Source organism: Rutilus rutilus (genome assembly GCF_951802725.1).
Source record: "Rutilus rutilus genome assembly, chromosome: 1".
Taxonomy (NCBI): Eukaryota; Metazoa; Chordata; class Actinopteri; order Cypriniformes; family Leuciscidae; genus Rutilus; species Rutilus rutilus.
In genome coordinates this window covers 3,477,018-3,502,575 of record NC_140209.1, presented here as the reverse complement: position 1 = coordinate 3,502,575, position 25,558 = coordinate 3,477,018, and the positions used below count along the sequence as shown (strand labels likewise).

At 39.9% G+C, this 25,558-nt stretch overlaps 3 protein-coding genes across 3 annotated transcripts in view; all 3 read right to left on the bottom strand.

Moving 5' to 3' along the window:
- Window positions 1-3,480, bottom strand: part of LOC311302500 (uncharacterized protein) — a 64,531-nt gene extending 61,051 nt beyond the window's left edge. The window contains exons 1-3 of the mRNA XM_084428440.1: window positions 2,833-3,480; window positions 2,191-2,499; window positions 1,878-2,093 (exon numbers count right to left, since the gene is read on the bottom strand). Of these exons, the coding sequence (XP_084284566.1) occupies window positions 2,053-2,093; window positions 2,191-2,499; window positions 2,833-2,893 (411 nt within the window). The 5' untranslated portion in view covers window positions 2,894-3,480 and the 3' untranslated portion in view covers window positions 1,878-2,052. The remainder of the gene's footprint in view (window positions 1-1,877; window positions 2,094-2,190; window positions 2,500-2,832) is intronic.
- Window positions 1-25,558, bottom strand: part of LOC311302206 (uncharacterized protein) — a 34,903-nt gene that overhangs the window by 2,526 nt on the left and 6,819 nt on the right. Inside the window, exons 3-6 of the mRNA XM_084427897.1 lie at window positions 1,179-1,298; window positions 1,041-1,082; window positions 768-821; window positions 613-687 (exon numbers count right to left, since the gene is read on the bottom strand). Of these exons, the coding sequence (XP_084284023.1) occupies window positions 613-687; window positions 768-821; window positions 1,041-1,082; window positions 1,179-1,298 (291 nt within the window). The remainder of the gene's footprint in view (window positions 1-612; window positions 688-767; window positions 822-1,040; window positions 1,083-1,178; window positions 1,299-25,558) is intronic.
- Window positions 14,025-16,618, bottom strand: LOC311302439 (uncharacterized protein). The gene is made up of 4 exons (XM_084428322.1): window positions 15,567-16,618; window positions 14,847-14,906; window positions 14,621-14,701; window positions 14,025-14,509 (listed from the first exon to the last, which is right to left on the bottom strand). The coding sequence occupies exons 1-4, from the start codon at window positions 15,961-15,963 to the stop codon at window positions 14,454-14,456; spliced, it is 594 nt and encodes a 197-aa protein (XP_084284448.1). The 5' UTR covers window positions 15,964-16,618; the 3' UTR covers window positions 14,025-14,453.

Below are 25,558 nucleotides of genomic sequence, written 5' to 3'. Positions count from 1 at the left end.
TGGCTTTTCCGGATTCGGCTTTTACTTCTACAGTCGCCATTCATTGTTTACATGCACAGTCTAACTGTATTCATCCCGATTGCTGAATTCATATCACATGGCGAGGCGCGCTGTTTGAATGCTGAATGGAGAATGATTGACAGCTGCAGGGGAGGGAAGACGAGTTATTCCGAACTTTAATTAAATTATGGAAATATACTTCTCCTAAACATTAAGCTATGGAATGGCTTCAGATGACTTTGTATATATTGCAGGAAAACTTAATTAGTGCTTGTCTGTTTCTTTTGGTCCATGACTCCCCCTTGTGCCGTAGGCCTTTAAAAGAGCACAATAATCACGGTTGCCTGAAACAATCGCGGTTAGATCAAATAATCGCGATCAGACGGTTATTTAATTATCCAGACGTGCCTACTGATCCCTATGCCGGATATGAGCTGCTTTTATAGGCAGATGCCCCGCCCCTTTCGGCAGGCTCTGAGCCGTGATTGGCTGCCGCAGACACGCCGCTTCGCCATAGATTCATGCCGTTCCCACTGACAAACACAAGCTCAGATCGCTGCACTGTTATCTGGCTTCAAACATTCTGAGAAAGGCGTTTCCCTCATAACTCACCAGCTGTTTTTCTGCAGATCAGCCAGAGAAGAGCCAGAAGGAGAACAGCGACTGCAGCGACAGAAATCACTGTGACTGAAGAAGAGATCGAGCACAGAGTCAGAGACGGACAGGGCAGGACAATTATAGACAGACTAAACACTGTGATTATGTACCTTTTGTGTTTGAATGATAAGAGTCTGTGTCTGGTGTTGTTGTATTAGCTTGAGCTGAAAAGGATGATTGGGGACAATTATAGACAAAGACAAAAGCCATCGGCACAGATGACGACCGGAATGTGATGTCAATCAACTCTTACATATTTCAGTATATATATTGAGGTAAAATATGTAAATGGTAACATTCATATTTTCTATAGAATAATGTTAGACTGTTCTGTGAATAACATCATCATCATCATCATCATCATCATCATCATCATCATGTACCTCGTGTAGAAGGACTCGCTGCTGTCGTTGAATCAGCTGGAGCTGTAAAGGATGAATGTTTGGATGAAAATCAAATACAAATATTTACAAATACAATAAAAATAAATCTATTTATACAGTGATCATGTGATCATGAACCTTGTGTAGGAGCTGCTGCTGTAGTTCGGCTTGATGTCTTCTCAGAGTTTGAGCTTCTGACTGGAGTCAGTGTTGGTGAAGCGACTGGATCTGCAGAAGATGAATGTTCAGACGCATCACCTGTAGGACATTAACATCATATGTTCATATCGATCATGACCTGCAGTTTGTGTTCATCATCACAGTTTACAGTGGCAGTAGTTGAGAAGAGACTGTACTGTATTACTGTATTACTGTATTAATGAGTTACTGTATAATTTATTCCTGGTTTATATGAGAGTGAAACACAGTTGAGCTTCTGCAAATAAACCTTCAGCTTGAATGAAGGACATAAGCCTTATAATTCCTAAAGCCGACCTCCTACATGGGTCATACTAGGCTTTAATACACTCGTCTGATTTATGCAATATATCATGTATGACCCATGTAGGAGGCCAATAATGGGGATTATAAGGATTGTTACGCAGTTTATGACTTTGACCACTAATATTTTACAACTCCAAAACGTATGAAGCCATCAGAAAGAGTAGAGCCAATCTGTGGAAGTTTTCACAAATCTGTCAGAAAAGAGTGTTTTCTCACCTGAATACTTGACAGTGTATCTGACTGAGGTCTCCAGTTGATCTCTGCGAGTAAGCTGACATCTCCACTCTCTGTTGTCATCTTCATTCAGGAGTGTTGTAGTCAGAGTGAGGATACAGTGATCTGATGATGATAATATCTGATATCTGGAGTCTGTCTTCAGATCAACACCAGCCTGATTCACCCACAACAGCTCAACTCCCCCATAACGGACCCAATAATCACAGGAGTATAGAGTATATGAATACAACCGACAGGAGAGAGTCACTGAGCGGCCTGGACTGATCTCAGTCTATGAGGATGATGATGATGATGATGATGAAGACACTGAAACTGAACACAAGACACAAATCACAGACTCTTCAATCATCATCTGAGTTTAAAGGGAGAATCTGCCATTTTTAAATTGAGCACATAATCATAAACTTACCATGAAGAACATGCAGATAAACATCAGCATCAGGTCCTTGTTCTCCATTCACATATTGTCTGCAGGTGTATAATCCACAATCTTCTCCTGTGACGTTCTTGATGTTCAGAGAGCAGTCAGACTCCAGACTCAGTCTCTCATGTCTCTCTGTGTCTTCATTCTTTATCCCTCCAGTAATCAGTTCAACTGATGCTGAATAACTGTTATAGTAGATCCATGTAGTTGATTTGCAGTCAGAAAGAGCTTTATTACAGGACAGAGAGACATTTTCACCAGAATTGATGTACTCATGATCCACTCCACTGGTTCCTGAAACACAATTAAAAAGCAGAAGATTCAAATACAGTCTTTTATTTCTCATTTAAAGCAAACAACACACTCTCCAGAATAAACTATTAGTCTTTATCAGAGAGCTGTTCAAATCACTGACACACTCTTAATATGAAGATAATTCTTCATCATCAGATGTTTGAGTGACACTATGTCCAGTATCAGGAATAATACAGTATGATCTGTGTGTATCAATACACAACTCTGAGATCACAACGTGAATGTGTGCAAGAATAAACTGAGCATGTTCAAATGAACTCTTTCCAGACTAATTCCACTAAATGTCTTTAGAGAAAATACAGATTTCTTTACCTGTGAGAAGTGAAGAGAGAATGATCAGTCCCAGCAGACACAGATCACACTTATCAGCCATTTTCTGTTTCTGTCAGTCTTTCTCTTCATTATATATAGTTACAGCTCCTCCTTTAAACATCATCATCTCCTCTTGTGGTTATTAACTTCCTCTCGTCTGACAGCCTGAGATGAAACTCTGAGAAGTGTTGCTGAGTGGATTTCAGTGCAAATGTATTTTTCATTATTGCTCATGTAGCAAGTGGCTCGATTCTTAGCGACTACACCAGCTCGAAATAACGAGGAAACACTATCTTTAACTAAATAAAGACACACGAGTAAGTTCCACTTAGAGAGGGCAAGAGGCGTGAGTTCCCGTTAAATTTTTTTTTTTTTATTAAAGCTAAAATAGTTGGACAACAATAATTTAAAACTGGAAGTGACCAATCAAATCAGTTATTGGTTGAATGAAACAGAAAAAAAGAAACACACATAACTGGAAACAGAGATAGATGAGTGGGGGAATCTGAACAAAGACATGTGACAAATGACAAGAACCTGAAAGTCCATGAAAACAACACTAAACAGCACATAATGTGACAATATTGTTCACCACACTGGCTCAAACACACTTACGCTCAACGCTTCAGACTGAACACGATGGACAGGCTCTACTTTTGCATTTCTGTTAGTTTCACTTCCTCATTTTAGAGTTTCCTGCATGCAGTTCAACTCTATAAATAAAATCATTAAATTATTAGTAATAAAATTGGTTTACCACTGAAACATTCTCCACCATCCATGACAATGACAATGCCTTCTGGAAGAGTTTCTACACATGGATTATAACGTTCTGCTTTACTCTCTCCAGCCCTGAGAATATATCAGATCCAGACTCCTTTATCAACTCAAACACCGGTTCATTACTTGCCCTGAGCTTCTTGACACATTTCAAATTCAGAAAATGAGGCTTGCTAATTTCAATGTGCTGACGTTGCCTATACATGAATATCAGTCATGTGACCTCTTACGTCATCCGCTCTTTTTCCAGTTGACTGCCGCCATCTTGAGTACCTATCGAGTACTGTATATGGTACTGACAAGCTTTACCTAGCTAGCTTTCTACTTTTCTAAACACACACACACACACACACACACACACACATGAAAGAGTGTGAATCAGCCGAGTCGGATTATCCTCAGAGAAAAGCTCTTCTTCACGTTATTACACGGCACAGCTCTTTAAAACACTCCTACACACTCCCCACCATCATCTAACTACACAAATACCATCTATCTAGCTGTAGCTGAGATGTTTTCGGGTTGATTCAGTCTGTCGCCACTGGAGGGCGCTCCAGGTCACGTGTTGTTTGGCTGATGCTGACAAAGTAATAAAACGAAGAACAAGTTGTTTTCCCTATACTATACTCACTGTGTGTGTTGTGTTTGTTCCTACAAGAAGATATATAATCAGAATTATATTAGCATATTGACGCAGACATAATATAAATTGTGAGCACACTGCAAACACATTTTACCCCCAAGCCAACTGAGATCGCAGAGACTCCGATCGCACAGACGAAATCAAGCTGAGGGTGAAAGTATCGCCCAATACGTGGCTGTGTTAAAGAGATTAGCGGAGCACTGAGAGTTTGGAGATCATTTGAGTCTAGGGTGAATTCATGAATAATAAGGATCAGATGAAGAAAGACGAATTCATAAGGTGGATGTTAATGTGATGATGGCACGACCTCAGATGCTGATGCTGAGTTGACACTGCTCAAAGTGACAGCGGTGCTTGATGAGACTTCACGAGTGAGTAAAATGCAAAACTCAACAAGTTCCGTGTCATCAGTGATGAAAATGGTCATCACCTGACAAATCTGGAGGCGACTGGAGAAGTTCGGCCTTCATTATTATGCAAGATTTGTTCCAAACCTGGCTACAATTCCTCACCCATTAAATGCAATGTTGCGTACGGACATAAATAGAGCTGGTCTCTGGAGTGCGAGGAAATTAACTTAACTAGATCGAGACAAACTTTAAGTTGGCCTGAGAAAGCTTGGACCAGAAAGTTTGAAGTTAAAAAGTTGCTAAGGTATTTCTAGTGGGTTGCTAAGGTGTTCTGGGTGGTTGCTAGGCGGTTGCTAGGGTGTTCTGGGTGGTTGCTATTGTGTTGCTAGGCGGTTGCTAGGGTATTCTGGGCGCTAGCACGTAGGGGTGGGCGATCCCATACACAAAAGAATTATATTTGAAATATATTTTCAGGATATATTTTGGAATATATGCAAATATTTGAAATTGGCCCAATAAATATATTTCATACTTATATTTCATATATTTCAGAATATATTTCAATCTATTTGGAATATATGCCACATATATTTTTGACACTTTTGGGGACCCATACAGAAAAAAATACATTGAAATATATTCTGAAATATAACAAAAATATATGAAATATAAGTATGAAATATATGTATTGGGCCAATAATTAATTATAACACTAGACTATCGATGCAAATGTCCATTGAGAGAATAATGTTAGAAATCAAACTTACCTTTCATCTCAATGATCCCAAAGGAACTAGTTTCTCAGCAGCTGCGGAATTTTACTTTGCTCCGGTTAGTAATGCGGCAAAAAGTAAACACAGAACAGAAGCGCACTACGGTGTGTGTAGTACATGTGTGTACCGGCTCACTCGGTTGCCTAGGTAATCAATATCACTCGGCTGCTGCTGTAGACAAGGCTTATGATTACAGGGAACAAATTATAACTAATGCAATGTGATGAAAGGTAAGTTTGATTTCTAACATTATTCTCTCAACGGACATTTGCATCGATAGTCTAGTGTTATAATTGATTTGCGTTTGGTGCACTGTGTTGTGGGTAAAACGGTTTTTAATGGCTGGCTAATATATACCATTGACTCGCGCTAGCCTAGCATCGGCTAACTATCCAAATATAAGGACTGGATCATTTAAAAAAAAAAATGTCTCCACTGATGAATAACAACCAGGCTGACTTAAAAATGAGGTCCGATGTCAAAAATCCCGAACCACCCCTTTAAGCCGGAGGAGAAGATCACGTGCTTATCTTGAGCTGAGCCAGAGCGATCTCACGCCACAGCGCACTTATGGACGTAATTTGAAATCTGAGATTTTGTTTCATATCAATAATAACAAAGTACAAATCGTTAGCCTCATAGCATAATTGCCTATGTCCTATTTAAAAAACATAGGACGTAGGCAATTGTGCTATGAGGCTAACAAAATACTTATTGCGATTTATTGGATGGGATGCGCGCTACAATGCTCCATTCATTCATCATCAGAAAACAGGATGACTAATCGACTCTTGGGATTTAAGAATCGCGGGATTTTAGTGTAGTCAAATATGCACTTTATTCAATAGCTGTGTCCCAATGTGAAGGTCGCATTTAAAGGCCGATTGGCCGAATGCAAAGGCTACCCTGATTCAAAAGCAATGCCAAATGCACCCTTCTTTTCCCTGTGAAAGGAAGGATACAGAAATGCATCCTCAGCGGCCTATCCTACCCCATAAGGCTTTGTGCGCCTTATGCTCACTGTGTGTGTGTGTCTGCTCCGAGAAGAAGATATAAATAATCAGTGCTATATGATGCAGACATAATGATAGCCTATATATTTTAGCACCTTTTCTGACTATTACAAAGCATTTGATTGTTTAGAATATGTTTTTATGATGTTAGAAGAGGCAGAAACCCAATAAGAATATTTAAAAAAAATAACCCAATAAAATGACCCAACAGGCTGCATTTGGGTTAAAAAAACAGATGGCCTATAAATACCCATTGCGTGATAATATTTCAAAATGATTTCCGTCATTTTGACAGATAATCAATTGTATTTTAAACCTGGAAAAAGACGTGAGGATTTGAGGATAAAAAATCCAGTGAATCAAAACTGTTGGGATAGACTATCGTAAATTAAATCGGGAGAACAAATTCCCCAAACCAGAAGTGACAGTGACACCCATAATTCAAAACGCAGATCGTCAGGAACAAGGTTGATGAGTATAAATATAAACGCTAAATTTATAAGTATAAATATATTTGCATGGTCCTCGAGTGTGTTGGAGTGTTTCAGCAGTATCAGCTCTGGGACCGTTCACCGCTTGTATCACTCCGCGTGTATAGAACCAGAACCAGGCGAAATGAGCGAGCTGGGCCGGGTTTCACGATAACGATGTCTCTTAGCGCGCTACGAAGACTCTTAAGGTATAACTGAACTGAAGGTATACCATTACTAGGCGTGTTCACAGAACTATACCTTAGGAAGCTGCTATAGATATACCTTCTTATGTGCGGCGTTACCCGGTGCTGTCCGTGGCGATGCTGATGAATCCGCTGATATCGACGACTCGAGAATCAACTATTCTCTCGTACAGGGGCTGCTTATGTGAGAAAGCGGTGATCTTTATTAAAGAAGCACTTCAGAGATAGTTGAAATTGCATTTATTAGGACTCATGGGATATTATAAAAAATAATCCAAACTATAATAGCCTAGCCTACATATTTTTAAATTGTACATATTTTAACATATTTTCATCTTATGTACGGTGCTCGGCAGTGATCAAAAAGGATTTAAACAGTGGATTTTGAATCTCTTCTTGTAAACTCGGAGATGTTGATTCAGACGGCAATTAAATTCCCACACGACCTGTTTGTCAAAAAACAGCAGGTACTAATTTGGCCAGGGATTTTTACGTGGGTTGGGTGAGAAAAAAAACATGTTATTGATAAAATATTATGGATTCGGACGGCACTAAAATCACCGACTTACCCCTGTAAATGTTTAAAATACCGGACGAGCCCATGAGAAACAATATTAGCGCACGAATAGGCAGTAGTATGCTTTCACTGGCCTTTAAAAGCGCTCTTTTATTAAATTAATAATATTATGTATAATAATAATAATATAATTAAAATTCTAAAAACAATCAGTGTAATGACAATTTTATTCTTTTCATGAAAACACTTGAATTAGCCTAACTGAGCACTGTCTGGGTGTATTAAAACTTCAGAATTATATTCATATAGACCTGCAACAGTGATAAGGTGAAGCTAAGAGCGGTCCAGACCAACCTTACGAAAGTGTGACTTACAGAAGATATACTTAACTGAGAACGTTTCGGGAAACACGTATTAACGATAAGGTGCAGCTTAAGGTGGAACTTAAGAACGACGAAGCGTTAAGGAGGTTTCGGGAAACCCAGCCTTGAACTTTAGCTAGATGCATCTTGATTTAAGATATTTTAGACATTTTGACTGAATTTTTTTTTTTTTTTTTTTTTGCAGTGTAATAGTTAGAATATACAGTTTGTCCAGTATAAAATTTATGTCTATGGAATGTCCCCATAAAACATCGAAACTCAACACTGAACTCACGACACGTCTGAATTGGTGTATAAAAAAATCTGTAACACTTTACAATAATGTTCTATTTATTTAACTATTTAATAGGGGTGTAACGATACGCGTATTCATATTGAACCGTTCGGTACGAGGCTTTCGGTTCGGTTTTCGGTACGCATTTTCAAACCGAACGGTTCGTTGGACCATTTTTCCTGCCGACCAAAATTTCGTTATTTCTGTAGGCGCGTTGCGACGCCGGCGCGACCACAACATTGCCCAACATCAAATGGCAAATGTAATGCAAGCGGAACGAATCTGCTCGTTATTGTGTGGTTGAAGGACCGTTTATCAGTTTGGACCAAAGCAGCGCGAGCCGATCGTGATCATGTGACGCTGTTACAACACAGCGCTAATAAGAGATAAAGAAAGCATTTGAATTCGCCACAGAAGTAATAACATCGCTGCGAGATCTAGTGAGAAACATTCACATTTCTCCGTTATTAACAGATCAAACATTCACCATGGATTTACTACAGTAACACTAACTGCAACCATGGAAGTTTGGCAGGAATAGTAGGCTATAATGCCTTCAAGTAACATTACGTCGGTTTTATTTTGACATTATGAATACAATTGCTGCCCTCAAATATTAATCTGAACTAAAATAAACCTTTGTTTATAACTACTACTACAATATTACATTTCATTTTTTCCAAGGAGCTGTTTTGTTTTATATACTCCTAAGAAGAGTCAATTATAGCTCTAGAATTGCTCAAAGTAAAAAAATATCATACTTTATGATGTTAGTTTTAATAAAAAATAAATAAATAAAGGAAATTTCTCTGGCATTTCTTTTTGCTGTAGCCTATCAAAAACGTACCGAACCGTGACACAAGTGTATCGTATCGAACCGAACCGTGAATTTTGTGAACCGTTACACCCATAATATTTAACTACATTAGTTAACATTTACTATTAGTAAACTGCACTTCTACAACATTGTTCATTTCAACATTTAGCTATAGCCTACATGATTGAAATCAAAAGTTGGACAGTATGAACAGCTGTATTTTTATAAACTATGATAAACAAAGATTAATAAATACAGTAACAAAAGTATTGCTCATGGTAAGTTCATGTTAGTTATTAGATACATTAACTAATGTTAACAATTCAAACCATATCCTAAAGTTACAAACAAATAATTTACTCTAATTTAAATAATACTCTGATGTTTAAATCATTTAAAACGAGAATGTAAGTGTGCTTACCCCATTTTTGTTTGTAAGAAAAAAATAGATTAGATTTCATATCGCAATACATATCGCAGAAAAATAAAATAAAGCAATATAATTTTTTCCCAATATTGTGCAGCCCTAGCGTATACTGTTAATCACACTGGCTCAACACACATCTGCTCTGAACACAGTTTCTACACATGGATTATAACGTTCTGCTTTACTCTCTCCAGCCTTGAGAAATATATCAGATCCAGACTCCTTTATCAACACTACAAATGCTCTGGAAGATCTGGGATGTATTTCTCAAGCACCACTGATTTAACTTCCGCCTCCCTGAACTTCTGGACCACTTTGCTAAAACACTTGAACGAGTCGTTTTCCACCAACTATCTACATTTCTCACACAAAACATCCTCCTGGACAACAACCAGTCTGGCTTCAGAAGCGCCACTAAACTGAGACGGCCCTGCTCTCGGTTATTGAAGCTCTGAGACTGGCAAGAGGAGCCTCCGAATCCTCAGTTCTCCTCTTGCTGGATCTGTCTGCTGCTTACAGTTAACCACCAAGAAGAGCATCTCAGATCAAAAGATCCAAGATGGCGGCGCGAGGCTCGCGGTCTCTCCAGATTCTGTAATTTAGCAGTATTTTTCTTGCTCATTTCGGGTCTGTTCGTCCAGAACAGTTGTGCCTTAACATCGTACACCCAAGGTGAGCTTTTGGATATTGGTTTGCGAATTTCCGACAGTTTTATGGACAACCTTCGACTCCTTCCTGAGATCGCCAGATCACCCGAGGCTATGCACTCTGCCCGGCCGGGCGGAAGTGCTCGCAGGCGCCGGCGAGATCGTAAACAAAGGCGGGGGAAGCGCGGAGGACTAAGAGCTAAGCTAAAGCTAACACCACACCGGCTCTCTTTACCCAGCATTTTCCTTGCCAATGTACGGTCGCTGTTGAACAAAATGGAGGAGATTCGACTCAACATCACATACAGCAAGAGACTTTTGAACTGTAATGTTCTAATTTTCACGGAAACATGGTTAAACAGCGGAATACCGGACAACGCTATTGAGCTAGCGGGACGCCATACATTCCGGGCGGATAGAACATTAGATGGCTCCGGTAAGACCAGAGGTGGTGGATTGTGCATTTACATTAACAAAGCTTGGTGCACAAACTCTGCTATTGTTGGGAGACATTGTTCAGCTAACCTTGAGTTTCTCATGGTTAAATGTAGACCGTTTTATCTACCGCGGGAGTTCACTTCCACTATTATAACTGCAGCCTATATTCCCCCGGATGCTGATGCCAAGTTTGCTATGAAAGAACTTCACGCAGCCATCAGTAAACAACAGACCGTTCACCCGGAAGCTGCGTTTATTGTTGCGGGTGATTTTAATCATTCAAACTTAAAGTCAGTGCTACCGAAATTTCACCAGCATGTTTCCTGTCACACCAGAGGAAACAAAACCTTAGACCATGTTTACACAAACATGGCTGAAGCTTACGTCGCGACACCCCTCCCCCACTTGGGACAGTCAGATCACCTTTCTTTGTTCCTCACCCCCAAATATGCACCTCTGATCAATCGCGTGAAGCCATCAGTGAAGACCATCAAGGTGTGGCCTGCGGGGGCAGATTTCTCACTCCAGGAAAGGTTTCTACACACAGACTGGAGTATGTTTGCTTCTCAAGCCACCAGTGGCTCTCACACGGACATTGACTGCTACACCTCCTCTGTACTGGATTATATTAATACCACCATTGACAGTGTTACAACCCAGAAGCAGATCACCACATACCCAAATCAGAAGCCATGGATGAACAGGGAAGTGCGACTCCTATTGAAGACACGCAATACTGCCTTCAGATCAGGAGATGCACAAGCCTATAGTACATCCAGAGCAAATCTGAAAAGGGGCATCAAAGAGGCCAAGCACTGCTACAAGCTTAAGATAGAGGGACACTTTTCCAACGCTGACCCTCGGCGCATGTGGCAGGGCATTCAGGCCATCAGTGACTACAAACCCTCTCACTCCACCCCCGCAGCCACTGATGTCAACTTCCTGAACGAGCTAAATGACTTTTATGCTCGCTTTGAAAGAGACAACAGAGAAACTGCCACCAAGCTCAAATCCTCAGCTGACCACCCACCGATCACACTCTCCTCCACAGATGTCTGCAATGCACTGAGCAGGATCAGCGCGCACAAGGCTGCTGGACCAGACAACATCCCTGGACGCGTACTCAGGGCATGTGCGGAGCAGCTCGCTGGGGTTTTTACAGACATTTTCAACCTGTCTCTTGCCCAAGCAGCTGTACCAACATGCTTTAAATGCACTTCCATTGTGCCAGTGCCAAAACACTCCAGCCCGAAGTGCCTTAATGACTACCGCCCTGTAGCACTCACACCCATCGTAATGAAGTGCTTTGAGCGGCTGGTCCTGGCACACCTAAAAGACTCTCTACCATCCACATTGGACTCACACCAGTTTGCCTACCGTAGCAATAGGAGCACAGAGGATGCAGTCTCCATGGCACTGCACTCTGTGCTCACACATCTGGACAATAAGAACACTTATGCACGCATGCTGTTTGTTGACTTCAGCTCAGCATTCAACACTGTCATCCCAACTAAGTTAATAGCCAAACTTGGAGACCTGGGCTTCAACACCTCCATGTGCAACTGGATTTTGGACTTCTTGACCAACAGACCCCAGAATGTTCGATCAGGCTCCAACTGCTCCACATCCATCACACTCAACACTGGTGTACCACAGGGCTGTGTGCTAAGCCCGTTCCTCTACTCCCTCTTCACCTCCGACTGCAAGCCTGTGTACGGATCTAATTCCATCGTCAAGTTTGCGGACGACACTACGGTGATTGGTCTCATCAGCAACAACGATGAGACTGCCTACAGGGAGGAGATCAAGCACCTGGCCACATGGTGCACCGAAAATAACCAGCTCCTCAACACCACCAAAACGAAGGAGCTCATCGTGGACTTCAGGAAAGTGTCAAGAGGCACACACGACACCATCCACATCAATGGAATGGCTGTTGAGCGTGTCTCCAGTTTCAAGTTCCTGGGGACCCACATCTCGGCGGACATGACCTGGACAACCAACACCTCCAGCCTGGTCAAGAAGGCTCACCAGCGCCTTTTCTTCCTGAGGACACTGAGGAAGAATCAGCTTTCCTCCACTATCCTGGTGAACTTCTATCGCTGTGCAATAGAAAGCATCCTGACCAACTGTGCTACAGTGTGGTATGGGAGCTGTTCTGTTGCAGAGCGCAAGGCACTGCAGCGGGTGGTGAAAACCGCCCAGCGCATCACTGGGACTCCACTACCTGCCATCGAGCACATCCAGAGGAAACGCTGTCTGCATCGAGCTCGCAGCATCCTTAAGGACTCCTCTCACCCAGCCCACAGACTGTTTTCTCTCCTGCCCTCCGGCAGGCGTTTCAGGTGCCTCCGGACCAGGACCAGCAGACTAAAGAACAGTTTTTTCCCCAGAGCTGTCTCTTTATTAAACTCTAACCCTCATTGATCCCACTCCCCTCATATACTGATTGACTCGGCTCTCCCTCCTCACACCTGCCTCCATTTTGTTATTTGCAATACTATAATGTTCATTTGCACTGCTGATTGTTATTACAGTAACAACTGTTTACATATGCATCTTGCACTACTACCTTGACTGGAATATGCTCAATTTGCACTGCCGACTGTTTATTTACAGTACCGACTGTTTATATATACATTGCAATATCGTACCTTAACTGTAATATGCAATTACTTTCCACTGCACTTTCACTCGGATAGCTTCTGTCCAAACTTTATTTGCACTACTTTAAATCCATTGTTATACTGCTCATTAGCCTAACTTATACATATATCTATTTGTTAAATTCTGTTTATAGTATTAGCCATCTGTATATTATGCTCACATTCTGTTTATAGTAACAGCCATCTGTATATATATTCATAGTACATATCTATCTGTAAAATTCTGTTTATAGTAACAGCCATCTGTATATTATATTCAGTACATATCTATCTGTAAACATTCTGTTTATAGTAATAGCCATCTGTATATTATTATATTCAGTACATATCTAGCTGTAAACTCTGTTCACAGTAATAGTTATCTGTATATTATATTCATAGGACAATCTATCTGTAAATTTTTGTTTATAATAGTATTCAACTCTATATTTATTCAGTACATATCCATGTTCTGCACTTATGAACCACTGTATATCCTGCACTTGCTGCTATTGCACTTCTGGTTAGACCTAAACTGCATTTCGTTGCCTTGTACCTGTACCTGTGTAATGACAATAAAGTTGAATCTAATCTAATCTAATCTCAGGAACAGTGCTTCAAGTCTGACCTCTCAGTGGGTCCTTCAGGGTGTCGTGAGGTGTTTAAGACCCAATATCTAGCTCTCGGTTATTGAAGCGGCTTCTCAACTACAACTCGCTTCAGTGGACTTACAGATACATTACCAGCTCATGAAGGGGAATTAACATATTCCTAACAAACATCTCAGGAAAGGAGACTTATTAAACACATCTGCAGAGGTTTATTAAGAAAATTATAGCAATCATTCAAAATGAAAAAAGATGCTAAAAACAGGAATGAACAGACAAGATCCAAGAATCCTCAAATCAGCTCCATCACACAGAACAGAGAGAGATTATACAGTCTGAGTCTGTCCATTACTGTATTAATATTATATTTAAAGCAGTTTACATATGAAGCGCAAGAGAATGACTTTCAACACTGTAGGCAAATATATCCATAACATCCATATAAATGAAAATAAATCTGGCTTTTTATATGTAAAAACACATTTTAATCTAAACTTGATTATGTCACTATAAGTGCTCAGAGTTTTCTCTCTGTTTTCTGAGAAGAAGAAAATAAAACAATGAACAATCCTCTGTAAGTTTTTGCTATTGTAAATATTGCTGCAGATTGGCTCTAAACTCATCAGTATTTTATTCTAATATTGTCGGCATCTCTATTTCCTCTGGGTGCTTCGAGTCCTTCCTCCCTGCAAAATAAAAGCATTGACTGACCTCTCGTATGTGTTTTTATCATGATTGCAGATTGTTCCAGATCAGATGAGTGTGAATCATCAGATTGTGTGCGGCTCAAAACTCACCAGCTCTTCTTGCACAGATGATCTGAAGAAGAATCACAGTAGGAGCAGCAAACACTGCCATCTCAACAATAATCACAATCACTGCAGGAAACATGAGAGGAAGAAGAGAAACTGTACATGACTGAAGTCAAGGGTATTCAACTATCAACAGTTATTGATGAAGCATTTACAGACTGACTGATAGTTTAATGTTATAAAGCTGTCAGTATAAATGAACGTGTCGTACCTCTGTATAATGATCCAGCAGTCACACTGACTCCAGTTTCTGATGCTGTATCAGCTGGATCTGTGGATCACGTCTGTTAGTGCAGTTCAACACATAATGCCACATATACACAACATCATCATCACATAATACTGGAGCTTCACATCACAGAAATGATGAATATGTGCACGAGTCTGTCATCTATTATCTTCTTACTTCACTCTCAAGCTGTCAGGAGGAGAATGACTATCGCCATTCACCAAAAATAAATCTATTTATACAGTGATCATTAACATCATATGTTCATATCGATCATCACCTGCAGTTTGTGTTCATCATCACAGTTTACAGTGGCAGTAGTTGAGAAGAGACTGTACTGTATTACTGTATAACTGTATTACTGTGTTACTGTATCATTTATTCCTGGTTTATATGAGAGTGAAACACAGTTGAGCTTCTGCAAATAAACCTTCAGCTTGAATGAAGGACATAAGCCTTATAATTCCTAAAGCCGACCTCCTACATGGGTCATACTAGGCTTTAATACACTCGTCTGATTTATGCAATATATCATGTATGACCCATGTAGGAGGCCAATATTGGGGATTATAAGGATTGTTATGCAGTTTATGACTTTGACCACTAATATTTTACAACTCCAAAACGTATGAAGCCATCAGAAAGAGTAGAGCCAATCTGTGGAAGTTTTCACAAATCTGTCAGAAAAGAGTGTTTTCTCACCTGAATACTTGACAGTGTATCTGACTGAGGTCTCCAGTTGATTTCTGCGAGTAAGCTGACATCTCCACTCTCTGTTGTCATCTTCATTCAGGAGTGTTGTAGTCAGAGTGAGGATACAGAGATCTGGATCTGATGATGATAATATCTGATATCTGGAGTCTGTCTTCAGATCAACACCAGTCTGATTCACCCACAACAGCTCAACTCCCACATAACTGACCCAATAATCACAGGAGAATAGAGTATATGAATACAACCGACAGGAGAGAGTCACAAAGCGGCCTGGACTGATCTCAGTCTGTGAGGATGAAGATGAAGATGATGATGATGAAGATGATGATGATGGAGACACTGAAACTGAACACAAGACACAAATCACAGACTCTTCAATCATCATCTGAGTTTAAAGGGAGAATCTGCCCTTTTTAAATTGACCACATAATCATAAACTTACCATGAAGAACATTCAGATAAACAAAAGATTCAGGTCCTTGTTGTTCTCCATTCACATATTGTCTGCAGGTGTATATTCCATAATCTTCTTCTGTGACGTTCTTGATGTTCAGAGAGCAGTCAGACTCCAGACTCAGTCTCTCATGTCTCTCTGTGTCTTTATTCTTCATCCCTCCAGTAATCAGTTTAACTCCTGCTGAATGACTGAGGCGTTTCTCGTAGATCCATGTAGTTGATTTGCAGTCAGAAAGAGCTTTATTACAGGACAGAGAGACATTTTCACCAGAACTGATGAACACATGATCATATCCACTGGTTCCTGAAACACAGTATATCTCAGTGATCATTATGATATATATTAATAAATGAAACATAAAACACACCAGCATAAAAAGCAGAAGTTTTAAATCATAGTATTTTTCCTGACTTAAAGCAAACAACACACTCTCCAGAATAAACTATTAGTCTTTATCAGAGAGCTGTTCAAATCACTGACACACTCTTAATATGAAGATAATTCTTCATCATCAGATGTTTGAGTGACACTATGTCCAGTATCAGGAATAATACAGTATGATCTGTGTGTATCAATACACAACTCTGAGATCACAACGTGAATGTGTGCAAGAATAAACTGAGCATGTTCAAATGAACTCTTTCCAGACTAATTCCACTAAATGTCTTTAGAGAAAATACAGATTTCTTTACCTGTGAGAAGTGAAGAGAGAATGATCAGTCCCAGCAGACACAGATCACACTTATCAGCCATTTTCTGTTTCTGTCAGTCTTCCTCTTCATTATATATAGTTACAGCTCCTCCTTTAAACATCAGCAGCTCCTCCTGTGGTTATTAACTTCCTCTCATCTGACCGACCAACCATCACTGGTGAAATAAACATAAAGCCTAATGTTGCAGTGCATGATGGGAACCACCAATCAAAGCTCATCCATGTCTCCCAAAATAATCATTATTGCTAATATAGCGTATAACTGTTGAGCTGAGTGACCCTGAAGGTAGTGATGGTGAGATGAAGCTTCATGAAGCTTTAAAGCTTTCCAGCCTGATGTGTGTAAAAGTGGTTGATTTCTCCAGGTTTCGAATGCACACAGCGACACCTGCTGGTCAATGCTATTATCATGCATAACAAATCCTCAATATTTGTTAGATGGGTTGTGATACATTAACATATACACAAATGTATAAATAAATAAATAATTGAGTTCTTGGAAGTTTTGTTGTTTCATAATCTTGTAAGTGGGCAGTGCTTTTGTTGAACAGAGGGGAATGATGGAGTTCTTTAGACTGGATAAAAGAGGGTGAAAGTGATTAATAGAGAAGGTTATATGTGCTTATTACAGTAATAACAGCTTATTAGCTTTATTAAACTCCACTGAAGCAGTGTTAAAGTTAATGATATAATTAAGTGATTAATCAAGTGATGACTGAGCATTAGTGACGAACACCAGCTATTTCATCTAAAGCTGTGGCTGAAGAGGAGGCCATTCCCCTGGTGGAGTGGGCCCTCACCCCTATAGGGCACTGATCTCTGCTTTGGGACCCTTTCAGCATATAGGGCACTGCAAGCCCAAGATTAAACGGATTAAACTTGGGTTAAAATTAAATTTGTCCACTTTACAATGAGATGACCTGTTCTCTAAAGGGTGTGGAAAGCACCTTCAGCAAATAGCCTCGTCTTGATCTAAGGATGACTGGAGATTAGGCCCAAACTCGAGGCACGATGCGTCCACTGAAAGAGCAGATAAGACAGATCGCCAACTCTCTGGACCGATGCCAGAACCAGCAGAAGGGCAGTCTTTAAATTCATCAACTGGGTTCAGAGATGATCACGGCTCTATTGTGGTCAAACTGTGAGTTCTCACACTCAGCAGTAACATGTTTCCGGTCACCGTGATTTTGCCAAGTAAGACATGTTCCTGGATCAACATATTTTGTTGATCCTGGAATAACATTCCTGCCCCAAAAGTCCTAACCCTATCCCTACCCCTAAACCTAACCCTACCCAAACTTTTCCCTAAAATCAGAGGGAAATGATAGGTGAATAACACTGATGTTGAAGCACCTCACCCTGGTTTTAAGCCTAAACTTGACATAAACTGTAAACTTGTTCCTCGAATCTGATTGGTTGATTGGAAAGTTGTTCCAGGATCAACAAAGATGTTGATCCAGGAACATGTGGTACTTGGTGAAATCACATTCACCACATGTTTCCAGACCTCAACAGTGAGATCACAGCTATGAAAACACTACAGAAATCATGTAATGTCACACTTAGAGCACACAGACACCTCGCTGTAAAGAGAAATTCTCATCATCTGGCAATGGAATTTTGCCAAATATTCCTTCCTTAAAATTAAACTAAAATTATCGTTAATAGAATCCAGAATTTATATATATTTTTTTTACAGTTCCCACCCCTAATCATGATCTCCTTTGTTTCTACCAAAAAGACTCGGGAGGATTCTCATATAAATTAATTTAATTTTGTTAACCCTCTGGGGTCTAAGGTGTTTTTGGGGCCCTTGGGATGTTTTGACATGCCCTGACATTTGTGCTTTTTTCAGCTATTTATAAACATGATAATGGCAAAGGTGTAAATTCACTCTATATAGCACAAACAAGGCTACCATAATATGTGAGCAACATGTATGTAGATGTTTGTATTTTTAAGAGAATAATGTTTATGCGTTATTGAAAAAAATAAAAATGAAAGTTGCTGAAATAAGACCACAAAACTCATAATAAATATGTGTCCACAAGACTTTTGACTAATGGATGTTGTCGCTTCGAGTTCTGGCTTCAAAATTATGTGAAAATAGTCTTGCTTTATCGTTCACATAAAACAATACATTGATTTAAATTGTGTAAGACAGGTTTTGCTTGGAAAGCCAATATGCGAGGGGGGCGTGAACGAGGAGTGGTTTACACCTGAGAATACAATGTCCCACCCATTATGCGTAATGACTCTGCATAATGAGCCATTCATTCAGGTGTGACACTGACTGAGCCACAAGAATGAATGCAAGGACAAAAGATATATTTAGAAGAAGACTTATATTGACCATTTAAGATTTTGCTTACATCTATCTTGTAAATATGTTTTGCTATTTTATTAAAAAGGTTACAATTACAACAATAATTACAATTTCAACTATATTTCAAGTGTACTCTTTCTTTGTAAAAAAATGATTATAGGCCTACATTTTATCATATGTATTCATTAGTTTGAATATAGCCAACACTGGAACAGCTAACATCTTAGTTGATGACTTTATTTTTGACAAAAATAGTATATTTTTATATATATATATATATATATACATACATACATACATGTACATGTACATGTACATATACATATATACAGTATATATATATATATATATATATAACATATGAGCAGAAATTGCTAAACAAAAGCTTATTTGATGTGGCAGTATATTCTACAGTAAAAACTGTACCCCAATCTAGTCAACAAAATGTTGTCTTTCATATTTTGCCTGACTGTAACGTTGCTTTTATGAAATATTAGGGCATATAAATGTTCATTTGCAGTTTAATACGTTGCTTATACAAATCGCCTACATTTTATTTCAACATATTTCAGTCGATTTTTACTCATCTCAGTATAGCAATACAGTTTGCTAAAACATCATCATTCATTCACACACAGAAATGCGATTCAAATTTAAACTGTCTTTTTGCGAGCTGTGGTAAACAGCGCGCATCTCTGCCGTTCATTCATTCACACATAGAAACGCGATTTCGCTTGAGAAGGAAAAAAACTTACTACAGTATTCCTCAGCTCAGCGGCATCCATTGCTCCTCGAAATACCAGCACTTCTGAGGTACATTTTCCATTATTATTATTACGATAGTATTATTCCTCACAGCGCTGCGAGATGGTGTAAACAAGTACAATGTGTTTTCTCGAGCTGATATGGGGGCGTTCACAGTTTGCATGGGTTGCCTCAGTCATTTGCGTTTGAATAGCGCGCGCTCTCCGTGGGCGGGGTCACATTAAAAATAATTAGATGAGATGAGAACGACTGACATCACGCTCTTTTCTTACAGATTACATGAACTGAGAATATTTGTTTTTTATATAAATTACTTCATTTAAAAGAAGAGAATTCAAGCTTCATGCCTGTGTGTCTGTATGTCTGTTTGACTGAGTATTTGCTGAGTTATTGTTCATTTTCGGACGCGTTTCAGAATGGACTACACTGACAGAGAGAAATCAGAACTCGCATCATATTTATTTTTCTTTATTTGGCAAAAAGCACAACACTTTGTTTTTATTGTGAGTATACACAAAAATAATACACACCTAACAGAATCGATTGATGTATGAAACTTGTTTGTAATATCAAAGTCAACTCTTTTGAACTGATAAAAAAAGAAAAGCGAGCTGGTATTGCCGGCGAAACCCAGGGGGTTAAATGATTTACAGACAAAATAAATAAACCCTCGACAAGCCCTGTCTCAAAGTTCTTTGGCGTAGGCCCCGTCCCCTCGTCCAGGTCTTGAAGTTAACTGGTAGGTCCTGCCTGATAATAGAGGCAGGGGCGGAGCCTACCCCCGGACGAGTGGACGGGAGCCATCCTGGTGGTGGTGGGGAGGATGGAGGGGAACTTCACTAGACAGCAAAAAAGATTGGTCTTTTTATATTTGATGTCAACCTGTGATTGGCTGAGCAAGATTATAAATGGAAAGTGGCCGGTTCTGTTCATAATTTTTTTGGACAGAATTTCTAGGTGCAGCCTGGGGCTGGAGGATGTCAGGTTTGGGGACCACACGATTTCATCTCTGCTCTTTGCGGATGATGTTATCATGCTGGCCCCATCAGACCAGGACCTTCAGCATGCGCTGGGGCGGTTTGCAGCCGAGTGTGAAGCATCTGGGATGAGAATCAGCGCCTCCAAATCTGAGGCCATGGTTCTCAGTTAGAAATGGGTGGTTTGCCCACTTCAGGTTGGTGGAGAGTTCCTGCCTCAAGTGGAGGAGTTCAAGTATCTTGGGGTCTTGTTCACGAGTGAGGGAAGGATGGAACGGGAGATTGACAGACGGATCGGTGCAGCTTCTGCACTAATGCGGTCAATGTACCGGTCTGTCGTGCTCGATTTACCGGTCAATCTACGTTCCTACTCTCACCTATGGTCATGAGCTTTGGTTCATGACCGAAAGGACAAGATCCCGGATACAGGCGGACGAAATGAGCTTTCTCCGCAGGGTGGCTGGGCGATCCCTTAGAGATAGGGTGAGGAGCTTGGTCACTCGTGAGGAGCTCAGAGTAGAGCCGCTGCTCCTCCACATCGAGAGGGGTCAGCTGAGGTGGCTCGGGCATCTTTTCCGGATGCCTCCTGGACGCCTTCCTGGGAAGGTGTTCCGGGCGCGTCCCACTGGGAGGAGACCCCGGGGAAGACCTAGAACACGCTGGAGGGACTATGTCTCCCGGCTGGTTTGGGAATGCCTCGGTGTCCCACTGGAAGAACTGGAGGAAGTGTCTAGGGAGAGGGAAGTCTGGGCATCCCTGCTTAGAGTGCTGCCCCGCGACCCGGCCCCGGATAAGTGGAAGAAGATGGATGGATGGATGGATGGATTATAAATTAATGATGGGGCAGTCTTTTTTGGTAGAACTTAAGCTTACGCTTTCTTTTCTGTAAAACTGATTGCAGTCTCATAATTACTGCAAGCTGACAGGTAATTAGCTGCTTGAGAAAATAGATGTTCTGTCAGGATCAGTTCCGTCAAATATGATTGACAATTAGCATACAGTTTGGATTGGCGGTATGGTTCCGTTCTGGGCGAGAACTCCCTGCGCATCCATGCAGCCTAGCATAGATTAGAGCAGGGAGAGCAGAAATAACCCCCCAAAACAAAACCATATGCCAATATCCCCCCAAACCCAACAAACATGTTGTCAATACCCAAAATGCTTAGCAGTAAACATGCATATTGCAATGAATGACATACCACCTGAAATTAAGTGAAAATTGAGATATCAAAATGAATCAGCTGCTTGCTTGTTGTATATCTGCAGTCCAGTTCCAGTTTCTTTGAGTGACGCCTGTGAGCTAGAGATGAGAGATGGAGATTTTCTTTTCAATTATCTTTTTCATTGGAAATAAGTACTGAAGTACACAATCCTGAAGTAATCCTGGTGGAAACTTCCGGTTCACACAGAATTAGTAACTCATGTCATTAATACAGCTGGATGGTTTAATGTAACAAGCGTGATGCTGATGCTTGGATATATTTAGTCACAAATATGTAGATTTGAATCAATTCCAATCACTAGACAAGTTATTTGTTGACGTGCACTGCGTACACTGTCACCTGTCAATGACGTCATATCCTTGTTATAGTTGGTTGTAGTTTACATCTGTAGAAACCAAGAAAAATATTTATTTTTTACACACTCCCCCTCCACGACTGATGCTGAAAAATGGTTACATCCTGATGTTAGCGTCATATGTTGAGCACTGTAGATCCAATCTTATGGGGGAAGCATCACCCCAAGCTGGAGCAAGCAAGGACACACTGCAACAAGCGTGTTGCTGTAGCCAATTTAACAATTGTATGGGATCTATTGGGGGAAGCTTACACCCCTAGCGGCAGCTAAATCTGATACAACAAGCATGTTGTATAATCACAGAACTATTGCTAAAACTAGTGTAGTTTGGCAGAGGAAGCCATGGGCGCCGTATAGGGGGGAAAAGTTAGGACAATTCCAACTGACTGACGGGCCCCAACAAATGGGTAAAAACTAAGTTTTTTTATTATTATATTATACACTATATAAACCATCATCATTGAGTATATTTCAAATAATAATAAAATGAATGATGTCTTTGATTTTACTTATTTTGGCAATTTAAGTTAAATATCCCCATTGACCAAAAAGTAAACATCCATATTGACCGACCACCCCCCTGTATCTGCATGAAATGGTTTGGTCCTGCCTTAGCGCACTCATCAGTGACGTATTTAGTTGCAGACAGTCAGTCGATGCGCCAGAAACACACAGAGACCACAATGTTGCATAGTAAAAGAAAATATGGTTTTCAAAAAAGGAAAGAGAGGAAAGAGAGAAAAGAGAGAGAGGAAAGACAAAAGAAAGGGTGTCAGTCTGTAACCCAGTTTTCCCCCAAGAAAGGTGGGTAGCCTTTAGTCTGTGAGTGGTATTAACCTGTTGTCCATAGTGAAATAAGCTAGCTAGCTGCAGGCTAGTGTTAGCCTACATTTCATCAACATTTAATCAGTGCAGGGAAATGTTTAGCAAGATATTCATATTAAATCATTGTCCCTGCCCCTTTTAGCAGACTAAAACAACAGATGAGTAGCAGCACCCCAGTCTCCCCATAACTACCCCTCCCTGTCCTAGTGAAGAAGTTGAGAAACACTGTGTTAATGACTTAACATCATTACAGGGAGTCTGTGTGGGGTTCCCTGTCTCTCTTGCTCTTTTTCCCATAACAAAAACAGAAAATGAAATATTTATTACTGACAGAACTCAAACACAACCTGTCTGTACTGGATGCAGTTAGAAACAATGAGTAGCTTACCTCAACCTGCATGTAAGTTACAGACAATATTAAAATAATCCAGTTTGATGCGTTCATTTAGACTGAATTTTGGCCGTTAAATGACATCTATAGATACAGACTTTAATAGTCCCATCATTCCAGACCTCAAAACCTATTGATTTAGTGATCACTTGATCTGTTTTGTAGCACTATAATAACCCTGATGTGGAAATTCCGTTTTACACGTCAACTTTATTTTGTTGTTGGCATATATTTGCAGTTAAGTTAAAAAATCTGCTGTTTTCATTGTTTTGAGATGATGATGTTAATTTATTTTAATTAAAAAGTTAATATATATTTAGGTTTTTTCGTTTTCTTTTTTTTAAATCTGTCATTAATTCTAGAATAAAAATACATTGAGAATGTAAAGGATTGCCTTAAGGACATTTTTATAGTGGCTTTTAATCTTGCATCAAATAGTGAACTGCATACTGCATTTACTAATCACCAGCAGTAAATATTGTGCTAGTACTAGTATTGAACTACAAGAAGCAAGACAGTTGCAAGCCTTTGATTAGAGTTATGTAAAGCTTTTGATGGGACAGTTAGGCCCTAGAGATGTGGTGACAACAGCTGCGCAGAGGGGGCCCGATTTGATTTTTTTGTCATGGGGCCCAAAATTCCTGGCGGCACCCCTGTCAAGTCAAGTCAAGTCAAGTCAACTTTATTTATATAGCACTTTTCACAATACAGATTGTATCAAAGCAGCTTCACAGTATTAAATAAAATAGTACATCAGTGTTTGTTTCTAGTGTAAAACGTCCACGTTTGGTAATGCTGATCAATAGTATTGTTGATTGATTAATTAAATTAAGTATCCCCAACTGAGCAAGCCAAAGGCAACAGTGGCAAGGAACTGAAAAACTCCATCAGGTGACCTAATGGAGAAAAAAAAACCTTGGGAGAACCCAGGCTCAGTCGGGGGCCAGTTCTCCTCTGGCGTTTATGAACTAGAGACCGGATTTAACTGTAAGATTAAAAATATTATATGAATGCCTGGCTGAAGAGATGCGTCTTTAATTTAGTTTTAAACTGGGAGAGTCTGAGAAACGAACAGTTTCTCAGAGAGTCTGAGAAACTGGGAGAGTCTGAGCAACGAACAGTATCAGGAAGACTATTCCAGAGTTTTGGAGCTAAATGTGAAAATGATCTCCCTCCCTGTCCATTCTTATTGTGTTTCCACAACAATGTTAGTGAGTAAATCTACTGAAATGGCCACCATAACAGTGGAGTGTGATGTGTAAGCTGAGAAAGCAGAGGTTAACGCTCGTTTCACACATCCTCCGTGTGCAGTGTGTGTGCGGTGCAGGAGCAGCACGCTATAGTGCTTTCACATATGCTGCGTTTGCAGTGTGCAACTGATCCGCGGCTGGACCACAAACACTTACTCACTATTTTTATTTCAAATCCAGTTATCAGCAACTTTTAGTAAAAAAAAGTTTAGTCAGCATTGCGATTCTCTTCGTACACATATACACTCTTTAATAGACGTATTCATGTTTAAACACAATTTAAACAACGTATTATGCAATGCATTACTTCTACATAGATTTATATTAAGTTGCTCAAGCAAGTGGTCAAATATTTAACCATGTACTTATATTAAAATTGCAAACATTTTAAATTAAAACTTAAAATTGACAAAAACAGCCGACTCTCATGCCTTTTCTTTTGCATTTAAATTTTAATACCATTTAATAGGCTACAATAGATCTTTGCATGTCACAAAGAACTTGTTTTTCCACCTCCACGAATGAGACGAGTGTTGTTCATAATGTCGCCTTGTTGAGGTAAATTGTAGTTTTCCTTGCTTTACCCCGGTCTTAAAGTAATAAGATGACTGTGAAAAATAGAAGTATTAAATTAAATACATTTATGGTGAGATTACTACATTTTATTTTATTAAATGCATTTATGTTGAGATTATTATA

Excerpts from the sequence above, each read along its gene's own strand:
- LOC311302439 (XM_084428322.1), bottom strand. The coding sequence starts at position 15,963 with ATGATGATTGAAGAGTCTGTGATTTGTGTCTTGTGTTCAGTTTCAGTG. Across the intron at positions 14,907-15,566 it reads ATACACTGTCAAGTATTCAG|ATCCAGCTGATACAGCATCA; the intron begins GTGAGAAAACAC and ends CGTGATCCACAG. Across the intron at positions 14,702-14,846 it reads TGCTGGATCATTATACAGAG|TGATTGTGATTATTGTTGAG; the intron begins GTACGACACGTT and ends TGTTTCCTGCAG.